At 38.1% G+C, this 19,779-nt stretch overlaps 1 protein-coding gene across 1 annotated transcript in view; it reads left to right on the forward strand.

Annotated features, from left to right (window-relative positions):
* The first annotated feature begins 1,197 nt into the window (after positions 1-1,197).
* LOC124788249 overlaps positions 1,198-19,779 on the forward strand; it is an 82,845-nt gene continuing 64,263 nt past the window's right edge. Inside the window, exons 1-2 of the mRNA XM_047255440.1 lie at positions 1,198-1,437; positions 1,653-2,488. Of these exons, the coding sequence (XP_047111396.1) occupies positions 1,233-1,437; positions 1,653-2,488 (1,041 nt within the window). The 5' untranslated portion in view covers positions 1,198-1,232. The remainder of the gene's footprint in view (positions 1,438-1,652; positions 2,489-19,779) is intronic.

Genomic DNA, 19,779 nt, shown 5'->3' on the forward strand with positions numbered 1-19,779 from the left:
CCTCAGGGAGTGCAATAGGGGATGAAAATTTTTAAGAAAATAATTCGTTACATTAAAAAAATTTTAAACTAAATTTATGAAAATTGTTATTTCATTTCTCGGGTAGATACAAAGAAATATTTGTTAGGGGATGAAAGTTGCTATGCAAATATCTCCACAAGAACGCAAAAGGCATGATTAACAAAGACTGTGGACTTCAGCTAGCAGAGTCACTTTGTGGTCAGAAGTACATTCGGGAAAGACTATGCTTATATGGCCTTAATTAGCGTGAAAAGCTTGGAAGGTGTTGCAGTTAGTGAACAATATAAAAATTCAATTAAACTAAAACAAAAAATCTCTGCAAGTCATACAGTCTACGAGAGCGAAGCAGCGGGCGCTGAGATAGTACGTAATATATTTGCAAATTGTCTGTGATTAAGTTGCCAGCGACGCGCCATACGCGTGATTAGTATTGCCGCTTGCTGAGACTTGTTGCTTGTGATTTGCTGACGAGTCATATTTTGTGAAATAATATTTTGTTGGTAAGTTTCGGCATTTGCTGTTCTTTGTATTGGGCGATTTTCCAGTGTTTAAAGACGAATTTTCTAGCCACATTACCTGCGACTATTCCTTGTCATACACAATTGCATATGCCGTGTTTTGTCCTTCAATAATGATGGTATTTGTGTGATGATCGTTAATTTACTTTCGATAGCAGTGTTACAGTTTCTTTCTCTGTTTTGCTTTGTAGTCTATGTGTGCCTGGTTATGTGTGTACATCATCAATCTTCAACGAGAAAGGTAGCGCTTCGTTAAAAGTAGTACGTTGGACTACTAAGCGACATCATACGTTCTTAAGAATTTTAGTCCATTATCCGTTATAGGACATGAAAATGAAAATTAAGCAGGTAAAGAATAACTGGAATAAGCAACACTTTCGTACATTTTCAGTGAAAATGTAAACTGTGCGTCGTACAGAAATGATGTAAGACGGACGTAAAGTGCAATATAGGAATGCTAGACAATCGAATTTTGATCTTCTGATCCAAATAATAAAGCAGACAAGGATTTGAGCTCTGGGTAAGGTATAGCCTGGATTTTGAAAGGCCGTCACAAAAAACTAAAATTCATATAAAAGGGACTTACGTGTATGTTTTCGTAGCGCGAACTGTTAATATTTCCGCGCGGTCAGAACAGATGAATGTCGCAGGGCGTCAGAAATAAGCACGAAACGGGCCGCAATACAAGTTATTATGGCGGAAGGAAATGGGGAGAACGAAAAGCCGTTTTCCCATAGCAATCTGCCTCGTAAGAATGGAGAAATCGAAGGAGAGGTGGAAAGTGAAGAAGAAGAGAACCCTATTAAACTAGACCTAGGTTTAGGTAACGAACATAAAGTCGACAAAAGAGCTGTTTCGGAACAAGTTCGAGGGACAGAACATCATTCATCCACAACAGGTTGAGTGTGTCTTCTATCACCAAGATTTATTTTATTTTGTTTCCGAAATAGTCACCAATATCGCGCAATGTTTTAACCACTCCACTAACATTTAGTTTAGTGAAGAGAGTGTTAAGAAATAATGAAAAGCTTAAGACGGGAGCTGTCTAATCTTTATTAGGAACCCCCACGTAGGTTTACTATTGTGTTAATATACCGTTCTAAATGCTTTCAGGTTCTAGCGACACGCCAAAGAGAGAGGAAAATCCATTTTCGTTCAAGCACTTCTTGAAAAGAGACAGCGGAAGTACCAGTTACCAGAACACAGGAGCTAGACCGAAGATTTACAGAACAACTCCACCAAATAACTTCGAAGATAGAGGCCAAGAGGGCGTTTCGACAGAAAGAGATTCACCATCGTATAATAGAAATGCTTCATCAAGAAGCGTTGGTAATCCTGAGCTGTCATCAGTTTTACCTGACTTTGTTCAGGATCATTTGATCATGGAGCAATGTTATCTTAACCACAGCAGTAATATAAGTTCACCACACATTACTGCTAATCTAGAGAGCTTTCCAGATTTTACATTCAAGAATACTTCACCAAGAGAGTCAATAATATCTGATAGTGCAGGTAGAGAACAGAGAGAATGGGAAGAACCAAAGACTAATGAATCCAGTTTGGTGTCAGACATTCAGTGTGACCTGACTGGTATACCAGAACAGGCAAAATCCAGAATTTGTACGGTGCCTCTAGATTTGCCAAATTTTAGCCGGAATGTAGTGAATGGCACAAGTCGACCCCTAGTTCCTGGTGATGTGTTACCATTTGATTTACCTCTGGTTGGAGAAGCAAGTGGCGATTCATCTGTAGCAGCAGATTCATTATCTACTAGAAATGGTGCATCAGTTGCTGAAGTGGGTGTATCTAAAAGTTTACCAGACTTTCTTTCTGATGGTCCTATTCACAGTGGCAGGCATAATGATACAGAAGCTTCAGATAGTTTGACATCTGAGTTTTCAAGAAACAGTATTTCAACTCCACATACACCTGAAGGACAGCTGCAGAGGGTAAGTTGCTTCAGACAAAACTGTTGATTGACAATAAAAACAAATAAACTATTTCTGTCATTGGCAGACTGCAAGTGGAATTAACAGTTTGTTATGTAATTATTATTGCTCCAGTTCAGGCTTGCTGTCGTTGAAAATAGAACAATTCCTGTAGTGACTGTAGTAGGTTGTGTAAAATAAATGAAAATTAACAATTTCCTTTGTTAAATATGTTTCTAATATGATTAAAATAGCATGTGTGATTGTGATGGTACCTTATGTAACTTAAGACTGAAGATACCAACTGCTACTTTGTAGTTCTTGTGTGTGAAGGGGTTTTCCTTCCTCCCCTCCACTCCCCTAGTGTGATCTGTAGCAAAGTCAGTAGATTTGTCATTGTGACATTTAGTATGGGTTCATAAGCAACATGTGAAACCTACTTAGTGATTGGTTCAGCTGTTTCAAGTTTCAGACAGAATTCATCATTGCCAACATTCACTCCATATTTGATGTACTTTTAATTGTAAATAACTAACATAACAAAGGGAGAAGGGCATAATGTTACTCATATATTTTATGTACAGCTTGGATGCAATATGCCCTATTGATAGGTAGTTTAAAGGAATCAGTGAGATAGAGCAAACAGCAATGTGTCTGATAATGAAAAATGTAAACTAACCTCCACAGGCTATTATCTTTCTCAAGCTGTGGTGCATTTTCTAAATTAGAGCAGTTGGCAAGTTGTAGGTACTACAGCAACATTATTATTGCTTATTACTCAGCCGAAAAACCAATGTGTTATTGGCTTTCTGGTTGCCATGCCACATTGCCAGTATACATGCAACACCACACAAATTAGCAGTCACTATGAAAATTTTAGCCAGTTAATAGTTTGTGTAAGTCACTATGGCTGAAACCCTTGTAAGTAGTTTATGCATATTTTTTGTTGTTTTCGGTCAAAAGACCGGTTTGATGCAGCTCTCCAGTCCCTTCAGCTCAGCTCAGTTTTACCCCCCCCCCCCCCCCCCCCCACACACACACACACACACACACACACACACACACACACACACACACACACACACACACACACACATCTCTCCATTATCAGATTTACTGTCCCTTGTTTATCAGGATGTGTCATATTGACCTTTACATTTCATTGAAGTTACATAGTTAGTTTCATACTCCATGCATCATTTGCATGATGATAATGATGTGGAACAAGTCATCATCATCATTATTATTAAACATACAGATGTGAGTCAGTAATTCCTGCGCACTGCCTTGTATGCATTACAGTAACAGAAATTTTTCTGGGATTACAGAAGTGTCCGATTCCAACCGTCTGCTTTGTTCCATGTCATCATCAATATGGTGGAAATGGCTATTCTAAGTGTCTCTATAAATAAGACAATAACATCTCCCTCCAAAAATACTATCAAACTAACGGGACAACCGTGGGAAATTGGGGGGTTTGGGGTGAGGACAAGTTAAATATAATATAAAAAAAAATAAAAAAAGAACACAATGATCCCAAAACACAAAATGACGAACAAAAAGAAGGAAAAAAATGTGCTGTAAGAATAATACATGGTGCTCACTGATAATCATCTTGGAGATATTTGTATAAGGAGTTTGGCATTCTGACCACTGCTTCGCAGTATATTTATTCTCTCAAGAAGTCTGTTGTAAATAATCCACTGCAGTTAAAAAGGAACAATGATGTACATGATTAAAAAACCAGAAGGAAAAGTTACATTCATGTTGTCTTTAGGAGTTCCAAAATGTAGGCCACCCTGTTTATTATTCCCTCGCCGTGTGTTATTATCACTGGTGCAGTACCTCAAAATGTGTGGAACTGATTGCGTTTCATCTTTTTAAAAGTGAGAGTGGGGTTATTCGCAGAAAAACTTCCCTCGCCGTGTGTTGTTATCACTGGTGCAGTACCTCAAAATGTGTGGAACTGATTGCGTTTCATCTTTTTAAAAGTGAGAGTGGGGTTATTCGCAGAAAAACAGTCACTGATACTTTTAAGAACTTTATGATGTCTTTTGTTTCTGTTGGTGTGCTTGGATTGATTACAATATTAGTGTCGACTGAATACGATTCAAGTGTCATCTGCAAAAGGAACTAATTCATCTTTCGTATTAAATGGAAGATTATTTACATATGTGAGTAACAATGATGGACCCAAGATCGAACCTGAGGGAACTCCATATGTGATATATCCCAGTCAAAGGCATCTCCCCTGATTACATTGGAGAATTACTAAATACAACTTTCTGCATTCTTTTGGTGAGATATGCCACAATCCATTGGTTCACTATACCATCAGTTCCATAAAATCTCTGTTTGTCTAGGAGGATATTGTATTTCACACAGTCATATGCCTTAGATAGGTCACTGAAAATACCAACCAGTGCTATATTATTGCTTAATGCTTGCAAAATGTGGTGAGTGAATGTGTAAATGACATTCTCAGCCAAGCAACATTTTTGAAATCTGAACTGTGATTTACTAAGGATATTATTGTTCCTTAGGTGGGAAACTATTCTAGACTGCATCACATTCTCAAAAATTTTGGAAAATGATGTTAGTGTTGAAACTTTTTGGTGGTTATTGACGTCTTTGGCTATCACCTTACTTGTGGAGGGGTTTAATGATGACGGATTTTAATCTCTCAGAAATTTGCTTCAAATGAGTTAAGCATTATATATTTCAGCTAAGACAGGGCTTATTAAATGGGAACAAACCTTTTGTACTCTGCTGAAGGCACCATCAAATTCTTATGAGCTTTAACCCTGCTGTTCTGTTCGGGTCTATATGACCCGAAACGAATATGAACGTTATTTTACATTATGTAAATACCAATATATATTTATGAAACTTTGTGACTTTGTCTGAAAATGGATGAGCAGCATGTGTTTTAAAAGGTTTTAAAAAAGTTTAAGAAGTTTGGGCTTCAACTGTAATAGTTGCATATGTAATGTTCGGGTCATAATGACCCGACACAAATATGTTTAGTGTAACTCGTATTTATTTCTAAAATCTGGAAATGGCGAAAATTATTTTTGTTGTGTTGTGTGGGAATAGTGACTGCATCATTCCAACTTACTCTCAACAATCACCTAAAGCTCCATGCGTTCACAACAATGGGCTTGTTTGTTGCTTTCCCCAGGAAATAATAATTGGCAGTTCTCAATAATTGGAATGCTTTGTTTCTGCCCAGTTTGACTTGTGACACCATGGCGATGAGACCATTGAATGATCGTGAGTTGGAAGAAATAGTAAATGCCTCACCAGATGAAGGATCACTTTCTGAGTTTGAAGATCACATCAGCAATGCATCTGAAAGCGAGTGTTCCGATGACAGTTACGACAGTCCACAGCCCATACAAAATAGTGTAGAGACTTTTCTTTCTAAAAATGGGAATATAGAATGGCAGTTGCATCCACCAGCACAACATGGTCGCCTACCAGCTTCGAACATCATCAAGAGTACCCCAGGAGTTACCAGGTATGCAGTCAGCAGAATATCTGATGTAAAATGTTCATTTGAAGCAGTATTTCACACAGCGCTTCAAAATGAAATAATAGAGATGACAAATATTGAAGGGCAGCGAGTTTATGGTGAACAGTGGACAGATATTGATGGTTCTGTTTTCCATGCATACTTAGGACTCTTACTCCTAGCGGGTGTATATCGATCTCATGGGGAGTCTACAAAAAGTTTGTGGGATAAAGATACTGGGCGAAACATATTTCGAGCAACCATGTCTCATGAAACATTCTGTAAGATATCACGTGTCCTGCGATTTGACAAGAAATCTACTAGAGAGGAAAGACGACGTACTGACAAACTTGCCGCAATTCGTAGTATTTGGGAGAAGTGGGTAGAGGTCCTTCCTAAACTGTATAATCCAGGAGAAAATGTTACTGTTGACGAGCAGTTAGTAGCATTTAGAGGTCGCTGTCCATTCAAGCAGTATATCCCAAGTAAACCGGCAAAATATGGGATCAAAATATGGACCATGTGTGACAGCAAAACTTCATACGTACTGAAAGCCCAAATTTATACAGGAAAGGTGAGTGGAGCGGCACCAGAAAGAAATCAGGGAATGAGGGTGGTATCTGATCTCACTTCTGAGTTACGTGGTCAGAATATCACGTGTGACAACTTTTTTACGTCGTACAATTTGGGGCAGCTGCTTCTGAAAAGGAAATTGACTATGTTGGGAACTATACGGAAAAATAAGCCGGAGCTTCCACACAAAATGACCAACAAGGAGGTACACAGCTCTTCATTTTACTTCACAAATGACACTACTGTGGTTAATTATATTCCTAAGAGACACAAGAATGTTGTACTTATGAGCACTCTCCACCATGATGCGGAAATCAGTGACAGGGCTGATAAGAAGCCAAAAATGATTTTGGACTATAATTCAACCAAAGGTGCTGTAGACACGCTTGATCAGTTATTAGGTACATATACATGCAAACGAAAAAGTAATAGGTGGCCAATGATAGTTTTCTACAATATTCTTGATGTTTCTGCTTATAATGCATACGTTTTGTGGATTTCGGTTGACCCTAATTGGAATGCAAGCAAATTGACTAGAAGGAGAATATTCTTGGAGGAACTTGGAAAGTCACTGATAAAAGAACATATTGCATCAAGAACGCATTTCCCAAGAACAGAAGATTCTTTGAGAATGGTCACAAGCATCCAAAACCCGAATGATGTGGGTGGTGTGTCAGAATCGGTAACAACAAGAAAATCTACAAAACGTGCACGCTGTAAGTTCTGTCCATCAAGTAATGACAATAAAACAAACATGGTGTGTGGAAAATGTAGTAAACATATTTGCAAGAAACATGTAACCTACTTGTGTCCACAGTGCAAGCAGTAAGAAAAGAACTGTAGTATTTTATAAGATGATTGTATTGAAAATTCTGTTGTTTCAAATTTATGTGAATACTTGTGCCTAAACTACAATCAGTAAGAAGAGAGGATTCTAAAGTTGTAGTGCTTTCTATGTTGGAATGTAATAAAAAAACTGTAGTGTGTTCTGTACTGTAGTGTGCTCTAAGATGAATATCTGTAATGACAACTGTCTGTTGTTAGAAAATGTCAATACTTACGTCTAAACTGTCAACAATAAGAATAGAAGTATGGAAAAACTGTAGTGCTTTCTAAGTTGAATGCCTGTAATGGAAACTGTCTGTTGTTTCAAATTTATGTGCATATTTAAATGAAAAATATCCCTCAATAAAGTTGTATGCATTGTTATTATTATTATTATTACCATTATTATTATTATTATTATTATTATTATTATTACTAACAAGGTACTGGAATAGAACAACAATGTCGATAGCTAAAACTGTACCAAAATTTATGTTTCTAAAGCATTTTGATATGTCGGGTCATATTGACCCGAACAGTATATATGTCAAGTAAAAGTGAACAGAACAGCAGGGTTAATTTTTGAGGCAACATATAATTTTCTTAATTTCAGAGGTAGAACTTTGTGATAAATTCATATCATCGAATGTTATGGGAGTTGCCTTTTTTCTTGAACTGTTCGTCCCTGTATTTTTTTCTATTTAACAACTTGTTGTTTTACACATTTGCTGCCTGCAACTCATCATTTGTAACTCTTCCATTTAAGTTAATAGGAATGTTTTCCTTTTCTTTGCTCGGTTGTCCTGTCTCTCGTTTCACTACATTCCGTATAGCCTTAAGTCTGTTGTTGGAATTAACTGATTTTTGACATAATGTGCACATTGTTTGATGTATTAATAACTCTTCTTAAGGATTGTGAATAATTTTTGTAGATTGCAGCTACTACAGGATCTTCACTTATATTTCATTCCTCTCCTGATCCATGTTTTTTTACATGGCTGTTTAGTGGCCTTTGTGATTATCTTGTGCAGAAAGCTATTTCAAATAATGATATGAATTTTTTATGGAATAAATTAAATTTTAAGACAGTGTCTGGTTCATTATAAATTTCATCCCAGGTCACCTCTTGTTAAATATTCTTAAAAACATTTGTTCTGGAGTCACTAATTCTTCATATTTCCACTGAGGCATATTTATACTATAGGGCACTATCTCATTTAACATAACTGTTTATCAAGATCAGTGAAAGCATTTGTAACTGGATTACAATTATTTCCTTGCTTTGAACCTCATCAGAGGAAACATTGTCCGCAGCTCGGGGTCATGCGGTAGCATTCTCGCTTCCCGCGCACGGGGTCCCGGTTTCGATTCCCGGTGGGGTCTGGGATTTTCTCTGCCTCATGATGACTGGGTGTTGTGTGTTCATCATCATTGACTCGCAAGTCGCCCAAGTGGCGTCAACTAAAAAGGACTTGCAATACTGCGGCTGAACTTCCCCGCAATTGGCCTCCCGGCCAACAATGCAATACGATCATTTCATTTCAAAGGAAACATTATGTATTAGGGTTCTGCTGCCTTTTTTTTTTCCTTGTTGGAAAGTTAATTATTGATATTAAATTGAATAAAGTTTCCAGAGCATTTTTCCTATCATAACCCTTTAGAAAATTTACATTGAAATCGCCATAGATGATTATCAGTTTCCTGCTATCTGACAGGTAGGGCATAGTAGAGAATCTAAATTTTATATAATCAGTTCAAATTTTCCTAGTGGGGCTCTATATACAGTTACAATTAAAACTGAAATACTTTTCAGTATTAATTCACAAACCAATACTTCTGTGTGTTGATGACTACAAAATTGACCTGCCTCACTGTTTATTAGATTAGATTAGATTAGATTTACTTTCATTCCAGTTGATCCGTAGTGAGGAGGTCCTCCAGGATGTGGAACATGTCAGAAAAACAACAATACATGACAAATATTTACAACTAAAACAAGTAAGCTAATGTACCAATCCACAGGTCCCAAGTGGAATGATCGTCATTTTTAATGAACGCTATATGAAAGTCATTTTACAAATACTAATGCACTGAATTTAAAATAAAAAAGTTTTTTTGTTTATTTATAAGGTAATAAACATGTAATACAACTACTATAATACTTATTTACAATGAACACATTACTGCACTGAAATGGTGCAGAAGTTAGATTGTCATTGCCTTTAAAAATGTCTGCTTGTGTGTGTGTGTGTGTGTGTGTGTGTGTGTGTGTGTGTGTGTGTGTGTGTGTGTGGGCGCGCGCGCGCGCGCGCGCGCGCGCGCGCGCGCGCGAGTGTATACCTGTCCTTTTTTCCCCCTAAGGTAAGTCTTTCCGATCCCGGGATTGGAATGACTCCTTACCCTCTCCCTTAAAACCCACATCTTTTCGTCTTTCCCTCTCCTTCCCTCTTTCCTGATGAGGCATCAGTTTGTTGCGGAAGCTTGAATTTCATGTGTATGTTTGTGTTTGTTTGTGTGTGTATCGACCTGCCAGCACTTTCGTTCGGTAAGTCACATCATCTGTAAAAACAAAGATGTAGTGACTTACCAAATGAAAGTGCTGGCAGGTCGACAGACACACAAAATTCAAGCTTTCGCAACAAACTGTTGCCTCATCAGGAAAGAGGGAAGGAGAGGGAAAGACGAAAGGATGTGGGTTTTAAGGGAGAGGGTAAGGAGTCATTCCAATCCCGAGAGCGGAAAGACTTACCTTAGGACGGGTATACACTCGCGCGCACACACGCACACACACACACACACACACACACACACACACACACACACACACACACACACACACATATCCATCCGCACATATACAGACACAAGCAGACACATTTAAAGACAAAGAGTAACCATATATATATAATGACAAATTTCATTAAGGAATAAATATATTGGGAAGCAGTAGTTAGTATCGCTAGTTCCCTAAACAGGCTTCTGCAGGATGTTCTTGAGTTCACACTACATATAACTCTTACTGCATGTTTTTGTGCCCGGGAAACTTTAGCTTGGCTTGATGAATTACCCCAAAAAATAATCCCATATGACATTATGGAATGAAAGTAAGCATAGTATGCCAGCTTTTTCATTTTTATATCCCCTATGTCTGACAAAATTCGCATTGCAAACAGAGATTTGTTAAGACGCTTCAGCAGTTCTGTGGTGTGCTCCTCCCAGTTGAATTTATTATCAAGCTGTAATCCCAAGAATTTAACACTGTCCGGTTCTTCTATCTTCTTGTCATCGTATGTTAGGCATATACTCGTGGGACACCCCTTACAAGTTCTGAACTGCATGTAGTGTGTTTTTTCAAAGTTTAGTGACAAAGAATTGGCTAGGAACCAGTGATTAATGTCCACAAATATTTTATTAGCTGATCTTTCTAAGACTATGCTTGATTTGCTATTTATTGCAATGTTTGTGTCATCGGCAAACAAAACGAACTTGGCATCTGGTAATGTTACTGATGAATGGTCATTGACATACACAAGAAAAGGTAAGGGCCCCAAAATGGAACCTTGTGGGACCCCACATGTAATTAGTTCCCAGTTGGATGATGCCTGATAGCTTGATACATGTCCCTTTCCTAATAACACCCTTTGTTTCCTGCCAGAGATTTAAGATTTGAACCATTTTGCAGCATTTCCTGTTACACTATAATACTCTAATTTACTTAAAAGGATATTGTGATTTACACAGTCAAATGCTTTTGACAGGTCACAAAATATACCAGTTGCCCGCAATTTTTTGTCTAATGAATTAAGCACATTTTCACTGCAAGTGTAGATAGCCTTCTCAATATCAGAACCTTTTAGAAATCCAAACTGTGACTTTGACAGTATGTTATTTGAGATAAGATGGTTATAAAGACGACTGTACATTACTTTTTCGAAAAGTTTTGAGAATGCTGGCAACAGTGAAATTGGACGGAAATTTGATGCTATTTCTTTATCTCCCTTCTTAAACAGAGGCTTAACTTCAGCATATTTCAGCCATTCAGGAAATATTCCACTGATAAATGACTGGTTACACAGATAGCTTAATATGTTACTTAGCTCAGAATCACATTCTTTAACTAACTTTGTTGATATTTCATTATACCCACTATATGTTTTTGATTTTAAAGATTTTATGATGGACATTATTTCTGTTGGGGTAGTGAGGGTCAAATTCATATTATGGAAGTTGCTTGAAATTTCTGGTCTGAGGTATTCCATAGCAGCATCTACCGAACCTGACAACCCCATCTTTTCTGTAACAGTTATAAAATGTTTATTAAAAAGTTTTGCAACACTATACACATCTGTCACCAATGTATCATTTACTCTTAATGCTATTGTTCCTCGTCATGTCTGGTTCTACCTGTCTCCTCCTTCACTATATCCCATATTGTCTTTATTTTGTTATCTGATACGACTATCTTTTCCTTGTAATATATTTGCTTTGACATCCGTATTACAGTCTTTAATATTTTGCAGTATTTCTTGTAATGTGCTATAGCATCAACATCGGAACTGTTTCGGATTGACAGATACAGTTTTCTTTTTGTTTTACAAGATACCCCTATTCCTCGAGTAATCCATGGCTTTTTTGTAGACTTTGCTCTAACCTTGGTAAGTTTTGGGGGAAAACAGTGGTCGAATAAGGTAAGCACTTTATTAGCAAAAGTGTTATATTTTTCATTCATGCCTTGAGCACTGTAAACATCAGTCCAGTGAATGTCTCCAAGGAGTGTCCTAAAATAATAAATTTTTGACTTATTGATTACTCTCTTGAGATCAGATTTAACAGATTTTATATCCTGTTCAGTATTAACATTCAACAGAAGGAACTGCATGTCATGGTCTGAGAGGCCATTGATTATTGGTTTTGTAATATAATTTTGTTCATTGGACTTTTCTATAAAGATATTATCAATGGCTGTTTGTGAGCAAGTGGCTACCCTAGTGGGGAACTTTACAGTGGGAATTAAGTTGAACTCAAATACAGTAGTATTCTGTTTCTGAACTTATGTTATGTCTTAATATATACAACTACTCCTCATCTTCCCATATTAGTTCTGTGTGATTAAGATGCTAGAGTGTATAATTTTCTATCTTTAGCTTCTTGAACATTATGGTTATGTGGTATTCAGATGGGCAGATGAGGTCCCTCTTTCCAGAGTTCTCTGAATTTTCTATACAAACAAGCAGTTCTTCTGCCTTATTACCCCGGCCTCTAATATTATGATGACATAAGCTAACCTTATTTTTCTGTGCATTCGTAATCATTTTGTGTGACTCTTGTGTTATTTTAACTTCTTTCATTACAGAATATGTGAATACTGATTCTAACCTAAAAAGATACCTCTGTAACCACAGAGATTTTGCATTGTGTGATGGCGGTCCCTTATACATTTTCTGCAAGATGCTCAGCCAATCTGTCTGTCTTTTTTTATTCAAGTGTAGGCCATGTGTAGTTCTGTTCTCTCAAAATCTTTTGTGTAGAACCTCTTAATTAGATATATGCCCATCAATCCTTCACCATTCTCCTGCAGGAGCACATTGCAAAAACCTTCTCTCTTCTTGTCTATACTGCTGATTGTACATGTTCACTTCTGTATAAATTATCCTCCAGCCGTTTCTGTTTTGCAAATTTGCCTTGTACTCCATTTGTATCTTCTTCATTTGTTGGATTTTTAAGTTTTCTCCTTTCATCAATTTAATTATCTCTTGTGTTATCCAAGGGTTCATACTTTCTATGTGCCTAGTTGTTCCTCTATACTGTCTTCAGCTCTTAAACTATTGAGTCCTCTTCTATTTTATTTCTTTCTCCTGTGCTGTTTCTGTCAGCCATTGTCTAATGTTCCTTTTGAAACTGTCAATAATGTCTGGTTGTTAAATTTTATCCTGGCCCCACCTCTAATTTCCTACTGGCGCATATTTTGTCAGCTTTAATCTGCTTTTAAAAACCAATAAGTTTCGGTTGAAGTCTACATATGAATCTGGAAACTTTTTACAGTGTAAAATCTGGTTTCTGAATCAGTTACTGTTATGTAATCTATTTGAAACTTAGTGTTTCCACGCCTTTTCTGCACACACAACCTCCTTTCAGATTTTTAAATAAAGCATTAGCAATGATTAAATTGTGGTGTGTGCTCTTTGCCCGTTAATTCTTTTCCCCCTAACCATGTTCTCCTTTTACAAATCACATCTGGAGAGTATGGAAAGTGCATACATTTGGTGAACATATTTTTTATAAGAACTCTTGTCTTTTTGTAAGCAATTGAATATTTGTAGTTCAGGTCGACAAGCTTTGTATATCTAAGTTTGTACTTAAATCTGTATGAATGCACTCGTGTGATGAGATGAAACTACTTATACTGTAGTTGTCAAGGATCATTAACAGTGATTTAAGAAATGCTGAATCGTTCAATATAATGGCTAAGCCGTGACCCCCGACATTATCAGAGTGACTGACTTGAGCAACTTGTCATAAATACAGTGCAGTAGCTGTGAAGGGATTCGTGCAGCAGTAATAAACAAATACCAATTTTATCATTAAAATATTTTCAAAATAATCAATATGCAACTAATGGAACAGCTGCATGAATTTGGGGGTTTTGTGAAGGGACAACCCCCTCCCCCATATATAAAAAGACCAAAAAATTAAAAAATTCCATTAACCTCTCATTATGTAAATCTTCCAGAAGACACCACAAAGTTGGCATCAGTACCTTCAGTTAATCTATATAGTTACAATGAACTCCACGATACTATCTATCAATGAAATAATGTTAACTGCAGCTAAATAAAGTGCTGGTACCTATGTAGTCTCTTAATCTTTGTAATTAAAATTAACTTCGTGGAGTCTTCTAACAGTAAAAAAAACAATAATATTAGCAGAGAAACAAAATAACAGGCAATTATAAACATGCATCTGGTATTATTAAATGTGAATCAACATATCTTAAAAGTATAAGTAGCTACAAAAATGCCATTGTGCAAAAAAAGACAAAAAATAAAACATTGTTCAGTTACTATTAACTCTATTGATCCATTAGTCATTTAACTTTGCCTTCTTTGGAAGTTGTACTGTTCAGTTCTTGTGATCCAGCCAATTTGTGATCCACTGTAATTTTGTCAGTTCATCTGAATTCTCCACAGCTCTTCTATATTTCATTTATGATGAAAATTTGGGTTTCTTAAGATGAGAGCTCCACCTTGGACAAAATATTTGCTTTCTAAATGTGCTCTTCTCACACACCAGTTTTGTCACCACTGTGCATATGTGACATCATACGCAATATTCATCGCAAGTCAAAGCTGACATCCAGTATCAGATTCTCTGTTTGCCCCTAAACCCCTAATTTAGACTCGGTGTATTGTGTGGTATTATGCCTAATTGTGGCAGGCAGCCTCCAATGTCTGACTGTTGTCATCATCACATATGGCCAAACATAACAAGATTCTTGACTAATAGTATTAGTATCAGCCACCAAAGCAGGGTCAAATGGAATAAGAGTAACAGATATGCAATTTTAAATACAGGGTGAAACCTTTCATTTTTGATTTTTTAGAAAAGTTGTTCATCTGCAGAAAGGGTGTTTCTGTTTCAACAGTCACCTGACTGGTTTGATGTGACCCACCACAAATTCCTCTCCTGTGCCAACCTCTTCATCAGAGTATCACGTGCACCCTGAATCATCAATTATTTATTGGATGTATTCCAATTTCTGTCTTCCCATGCAGTTTTCACCCTCTACAGCCCCCTCTAATGCCAAGGAGATTATTCCCTGATGTCTGAATATATTTCTTCTTCTTCTTCTTCTAGTCCTCCTCCTCCTCCTCCTCCTCCTCATGTGTTCCTTTCTTCTGCTCATTTGTCCACAATTGACTACATTCCTCAGACATTTTTTTCCTTAAATTAAGGCTTATGTTTGATATGAGGAGATTTCTCTAGGCCAGGAATGCCCTCTTTACAGCAAGGGATTGATCAGGTAAAAATAGAGATTAGCTATAAACAAGCTCAGGGAATAGAAGTGCCATTCTTGGTACACTATTTGGAGTGATATAGTGCCGGAAATGATTCAGAAGGGATAATACATAAATTGTAAAGTTTGTAATTATGGAGATATATTACAGAGCTGTTGGTAATCTGTGTCTCAAAGATGAGAGCTAATTCTAAAGAAATAGTAATGTTCATTTGGAAACAAAAGATAAAGGAACAATATTTTGTGGAGTACAGGAAACTGAAACATTATAGATATTAGAAGGAAAAGAAGTGCTACCTAAGTACATCTCTCAGTTGGGCATAACAGATTTGTAGTCCATTGTGCTCATCAGATACTCCCTGGCAGTACCGAATCCTCCAAGCAGCTGCCGCTCCGTGTATTTGCACTGATGATCCCTTCTTTTACACTTCAGAAAGGGAGGTGCGGCTCCATGAGAAACTGAGTTTTCTGGGTGCTGCTGCTGCTGACAATTGCAAGTTACGTTATCAAACTGTTGTGCCAAGAAAACAGGAAATCCAGTGGCCTACCTAAGAAGATGAATGACAACAGAACTGTGAAACGTATATTAAATTGATATATCTAAAAACACAGATGATGTGACTTACCGAACGAAAGTGCTGGCATGTCGATAGACACACAAACAAACACAAACATACACATGAAATTCAAACTTTCGCAACAAACTGTTGCCTCATCAGGAAAGAGGGAAGGAGAGGGAAAGACGAAAGGATGTGGGTTTTAAGGGAGAGGGTAAGGAGTCATTCCAATCCCGGGAGCGGAAAGACTTACCTTAGGAGGAAAGAAGGGGTATACACTCTCGCTCGCACACACACACACACACACACACACACACACACACACACACACACACACACACAAGCAGACATTTATGTCTGCTTGTGTCTGTGTACGTGCAGATGGATGTGCGCGCGCGCGAGTGTATACCCCTTCTTTCCCCCTAAGGTAAGTCTTTCCGCTCCCAGGATTGGAATGGCTCCTTACCCTCTCCCTTAAAACCCACATCCTTTCGTCTTTCCCTCTCCTTCCCTCTTTCCTGATGAGGCAACAGTTTGTTGCGAAAGCTTGAATTTTGTGTGTATGTATGTGTCTGTTTGTGTGTCTATCGAGAGAGATTAGAGCGCGCACGGAGGCTTTCCGACAGTCGTTCTTCCTGCGAACCATACGCGACTGGAACAGAAAAGGGAGTTAATGACAGTGGCACGTAAAGTGCCCTCTGCCACACACCATTGGGTGGCTTGCGGAGTATGAATGTAGGATGTAGATGTAGATGGTATGGGTACAATGGATTCAGGTGAGTTGACTGATGGAACCAAGTCGCTACTCTTATATTCCTAGTTTATTCAGTAACTGTATTTTTTCTCTAGTGTAATAATTTGGCATGCACCATTGTGGTGTTGCAAAATAATCAGATGTTTTCCGAAACCTGCAGTTTGGTAGCCTGCGACTATATTTGGGGTTTGCCTAAGAATCTGGAAGTAAATATTTAATAATGAAATATTCACAGTTGGGGTGGAGTAGCAGCATAGAGCTTTAGAAAACAGTGCTTTAATGGAGAGCATCACAGCAGAGTGCAGAAGGAATGGATTCGTTGAAAGGAAACTCTCTTCATAGAAAAGCTCCATTAAAACTTAGATGCAGTGAGTGTATTGAATACAGGCAACATCCATAGATTTTCTACTACTCAAGCATCTACAAAATTTGAATGTCATTGTAAAAAGCTTTTAAAAATAATTGCAGTTAGAAAAGAAATTTGGGATGCTTTTACAGTTGGCAGTATATTGTTAGTTAGTTAGTTTTATGTTCCATGGATAATTTTGCACATTAAATCATTATGATGTGGAACAAACCATTTTACATCCAAATCACAAATTAATTTGTAAACATGGACTACGGCTACATGCTGAACGTTTATGAGTTTTATGTATACTGGAAAATCCAGGATGGACTGTAACAGTATTAGGAAAAGGATATTGGCTACTCACCATATGATGGAGATAGTGAGTCACTGATAGGCACAACAAAATGACTGTCAGAAAGTGAGCTTTTGGACAACTAGGCCTCCATCAGAAATAGACGAGATGCAGACATGCACGCGCGCGCGCGCCCACACACACACACACACACACACACACACACACACACACACACACGCACACACACGCATACACGCATGATCATATTCTCTGGATATTTCGGCTGGACTAAGTCTAGCTTCAGTAGCCAGAGACTGTGGTCGTGTGTGTGTGTGTGTGTGTGTGTGTGTGTGTGTGTGTGTGCTCTGAAAGCTCACTTTCTGACAGTTTTTTTGTTGTGCCTGTCTGCAACTTAGCATCTCTGCTGCATGGTGAGTAGCAACTATCCTTTTCATAATATTTTTATACGTATTGGTTTGGTATATACGTTCTTAGCATTTTTCTGTGAGTATAATAAAGACTTCGCTATTTACAATACTCTGCCAATGCTGGAGTAACTTTGCAGTTCCACAGCTGTAGAAATCACATGGTTGTGAGGCAAAGGACTCACCAAGACATGTTTGGAGCACATTTTCATCCAGAAAGGAAGTTCCTTGATGATTATTCAATAGAGAGGGGAAAAGCTGAAAATCTGAGGGTAATAAATCAGGTGAATAAGGTGGGTGCAGAATGAGTTCCCAATCCAGCTGCTGAGTAATGTTTTTTTGACAGCCTAGCAGAATGTGTGCAGGTGTTATCGTGGAGTAGCATTACTTAGTGCAGTCTTCCTGGTCATTGTTCTTGGTTTTCATCTGCAGTATGTGTCTGTTGTTGACAGTAAATGTCAGCAGTGATGGTTACAGCTTGGTGATGCAATTGCAAGTACACCGCACCGTCGGTGTTCCATTAGATGCATAACATTATCTTTCGTGGATGTGCGCAGGTCTTCATACTGGGAGTTGCTGCTTTGTTTGTGCTCAGCCATTCTATTCTTTCCCTTACGTTAGCATAAAGAGCCCATTTATTGCCACCATTAATGACACAGGATAGGAATGGTCAGTGTTGTTCACAAGCCAATTGATGATGAGCAAGCAGAAATACGCGTATGGTGACCACTGATATTGGTGATTTTTGGCCTAGAGCATGTGATACCCACACATCCAATTTTTTAACTTTCTCATTACATGCAAATGCCGCACAATGGTGGAATGATCACAGTTGATTACAATTGCCAGTTCTTGGTGTACTGACATGGATCATTTTGGATTAATGTGTTTAAACGATCTTCATCCAACTCTAAAGGTATTCCTGAAAGTGGAGAGTCACTAATGTCAAAACGATCCCCATTAAAATGAGAAAAACATTTTGTCTTTCTCTATCCAATGGCATTATCCCCACACACGGCACAAATGTTTCTGGCTGCCTGCAATGTTATTATTTGGGTTTTCTCTGTGTCCTTTGTCAGTTCTTGTCTCTGGCTGCCGAAGGCAGTGGTCATTTGTGTGTGTGTGTGTGTGTGTGTGTGTGTGTGTGTGTGTGTTGTCCAATCCAGAAACAGGCCTTTTGGCCAAAAGTATACTCGTTTAGCAGTCTTTCTGTTGTGGCTGTCAGTGACTCAGCACCTCTGCTATATAAGGTCTGTTCAAAAAATTCTAGAATTTTGTCCACAAAATTTTTCTGCACTTACCTTGTACTTAATGTGTATGGTCTCCCTCGAAATACTCTCCCTCCCAATTGATACACTCCTCCCAACACCATTTCTACTTCGTGAAGCAGTCTTGGTACATCTCTTACTGGATCACTTGAAATGCAGTCCACAAATTTTCTTTTATCTCGTCTATCACTGCAAATCTTCGTCCTTTCAATAGGGTTTTCAACTCAGGGGCCAGTCTGGAGAATATGGAGGATGAGACAGCACGGTGATTTCATGTTTTTTTTTCCCCCCAAAATCAAAGAAAACTATCAGCATGCATTGGCATTTGACTTGACCTGTTGAGCATTTTTTGGTCTTGGAGAACCTTTCCCTGACCCATTGTGAAGATTGAATCTTGGCTTCAACATCATAACCATAGACTCATGTCTCCTCACCAATTATGGTTCTCTTAAGGAACATTTCATTCTCATTTGTGCGATCCAAAAGCTCTTCACAGATTGCAAGGCAAAGGTCTTTATAGTCTTGACTCATGAGCCGTGGGACGAATTTGGCAGCAACACAATGCATTGCAAGATGCTGTGTCAGGATTTCATTTCGTGATCCAACTGAAATGTTACATTCTTCTGCAGTATCTCAGTCAGTCTGTCAGTCTTTGATTGGCATGCACGTTTTCGTTGACATCCCTGACATGAGCGAGATCAGCAGACGTTGAAGGACGTCTTGAACAACAGTCATCTT

This window comes from Schistocerca piceifrons, chromosome 3 (genome assembly GCF_021461385.2).
Source record: "Schistocerca piceifrons isolate TAMUIC-IGC-003096 chromosome 3, iqSchPice1.1, whole genome shotgun sequence".
Taxonomy (NCBI): domain Eukaryota; kingdom Metazoa; phylum Arthropoda; class Insecta; order Orthoptera; family Acrididae; genus Schistocerca; species Schistocerca piceifrons.